We start from the raw sequence: 2,651 nt of genomic DNA, 5'->3' as shown, positions 1-2,651 counted from the left end.
GGGTTTCCCCGAAAAGGTATAACACGGTGTCCTCGGTTTCTAAAAATGAAAAGACAGCATCTTTTAATGTTCATAGAAACAAAGACGATTCCACGATCCAGAACTGCAGGCGTGACATCGCTCCTGTTGCAAATGACGAGCTTAATTTTTGATACGATAGTCGAAATCAATGAAAGTATCATAGCCGGTAAAACAACGCTAATCCGTGATGACTAAGACATTTTGCCCTCTAATTTATATATTGAACACATGAAATTCCTAAAATAGAAAAATTGTTATTCATATTAAAGAAAATTCATGTTTGGTTAGAAATAAACAACTCAATTAATCTCGTTGGTAACGGGAAGATCAAAACATTACTCAAAACTTTACTTCATGGCTACCAAGACATTACTAAAAATTAAGTTCACAGCATATGTCAAATTCGATTCACCCCTTGTTAATTTATGGTGAGCGTAAAGCTGGATAGTTGCGAATCCCATATAAAACCTATGGGATTCGCAACTATAGGAACACGAATAACAAAAAACCGCAACTATTGGAACACTGCACCATTAATTGGAGGACATATTTCAGGTAACAATAATGGATTATGATGCAGTTATGACATGCTCCGCGTGAAATATTGTAAACGAGGTTTCGGATGCACTTTCAAGGTAGGAGAAATGAAGTATACATGAGGTGTAATCGACCAATTAGTGTAGGATCGTGCTTAGTTCCTCCACTATTGGGTCATTTATCCTAGGTGTAAATTGTCCAATGAACTGCCTGTATTGCAAGAAAGCATGCTAGGATGGCTAGTGTCTGGTCGAGTTGCTAGCTCAGCAATAATAAAAACTGTCCGCACGTGTCAAGCAACGGCAGCCCTATGTGTGGATACTGAATTGACCAGCATCATGAAGAAGTTTTGGGCAATCGATGACCAGTCCGTCGAATCAATACATAGTGATAACGATTGCGAGCAACATTTCCGTGAAACCGTCGAGCGTACCGCTGATGACAGTTATGTGGTACGGCTGCCATTTCGTAAAGAGATAAATGCATTGGGAATATCACGTCCGCAAGCCGAAAGGCGCTTCTATCAATTGGAACGGAGATTGGATCAGAACCCTGAAATGAAAAAGCAGTATGTTGAGTTTATTCAACAATACCTTGAACTTGGTCACTGTAGAGTGTTGAATAATGAAGAAATTGGTCAAGTCGATGCTTACTATCTACCGCATCATTGCGTTCTTCATCCAGACAGTTCAATGACGAAGCTAAGAGTCGTTTTGATGGATCATCCAAAAGTTCTTCGGGACACTCATTAAACGACTTGATGATGATTGGTCCTCCGGTACAGGACACCCTTTTCGAGATATTGTTACGATTCCGGATGCATCAATACGTCTTCACTGCTAATGTGCCGAAAATGTATCGGCAGGTACGAGTGAGCAATAACGACACCAAGTTTCAGAGAATACTGTGGCGTGATGATCGATCTAAACCATTGCAAGAGATCAAATTATTGACGGTGGCCTACGGAACGGTTGCCGCTCCGTTTCTTGTAACGCGAGTCTTAAACCAGTTAGCAGTAGACGAGCAAGAGATTCATCCAGAAGCAAGCAAGGTATTGTTAAAATGTGTGTACGTGGATGATGTACTTTCGGGTGCCGACACCATCGAAAAGGCGAGGGAACTTCAGAATGAAACGGAAGCACTACTTGCGAACACCCCCCTGAAATGAGATGTAGTTCTTGAAGCCGTCTACCGATTGGGTGGCGCTTAGTGTTGCCTTTCCTATTTTAAGCTCCGTTCATACTGCCGCGAGAGAATTTGCGATTGATGTTGCATGAAGAAGAAGAAGCAGAAAGATGATAATCGAAAATATTCGCACGGGAAAAAACACGAAGAAATTTTTGAAACTCTTCTTTAAAATTCTAGAAGCAATTAAATTAAAAACGGTAAGCAGTACGGAGTTAGACTTGTTTTCTACTGCACAATAAACACAATATTTCAATTTCAATTTTTACTCTGTGATATCATACTTAATACACAGTATAAGAAAAGTCCAACCCCGTACTGTTTACCGTTTTTAATTAGATTGCCTCTAGAATTTCAGAGACATCTTCGTATGTTTTCCCGTGCCTAAATTTTTAAATATCATCTTTCTGATTCTTCTTCTTCATGCAACATCAAAGCGCCATTTAATCACGCCGAGGATCACGCAACAATGCAATACATCTCGTTGAATATAATTTAACAATACAACACATGCCGCTTACGCATCCGATTTCGACATACTGACTTCGTGTGTTTATTGCTTAACCGGCAATGTTTACATCCAGCACCATGTTTTCGGCTTCAGGCGAGTTGTTCGTGGATGACAGCCGTTTCATGGGGGTGCTTGCGAAGGGAGGATTTAGTTTGCATAAGTGGTGTGCAAACAACGCATTGTTGCTTGAAGGCATTCCAATCGAGAAGCACGAGAAAAAGATAAATTTCCAAACCCATGATGCCAAAGACGCAGTAAAACCTTTGGGGCTACTTTAGAATCCCGTCGAGGATAAGTTTTTCTTCAGTGTAATGAAATTGTGAAATGGGAAATCCACGGTTTTGTGGATGCTTCAGCCAAGGCCTATGGTTGCTGCATTTATCTTTGCAATGTTAAG

At 40.5% G+C, this 2,651-nt stretch overlaps 1 protein-coding gene across 1 annotated transcript; it reads left to right on the top strand.

The window, feature by feature from the left end:
- Positions 1-896: 896 nt before the first annotated feature.
- On the top strand, positions 897-1,726 carry LOC134209334 (uncharacterized). Its single transcript, XM_062685320.1, has 2 exons — positions 897-1,126; positions 1,243-1,726. Exons 1-2 carry the CDS (start codon positions 897-899, stop codon positions 1,724-1,726), a joined length of 714 nt encoding a protein of 237 aa, XP_062541304.1.
- The last annotated feature ends 925 nt before the right edge of the window (positions 1,727-2,651 follow it).

Source organism: Armigeres subalbatus, chromosome 2 (assembly GCF_024139115.2).
Source record: "Armigeres subalbatus isolate Guangzhou_Male chromosome 2, GZ_Asu_2, whole genome shotgun sequence".
Classification (NCBI taxonomy): domain Eukaryota; kingdom Metazoa; phylum Arthropoda; class Insecta; order Diptera; family Culicidae; genus Armigeres; species Armigeres subalbatus.
Note: the sequence above shows the minus strand (reverse complement) of the source record. Positions and strands in the feature narration are given on the sequence as shown.

What these genes read in the sequence shown, in the direction of transcription:
- LOC134209334 (XM_062685320.1), top strand. Translation starts at nt 897, where the DNA reads ATGAAGAAGTTTTGGGCAATCGATGACCAGTCCGTCGAATCAATACAT. An exon ending in AACCCTGAAATGAAAAAGCA is followed by an intron (nt 1,127 to 1,242) that starts GTATGTTGAGTT and finishes TTCTTCATCCAG; the next exon opens with ACAGTTCAATGACGAAGCTA.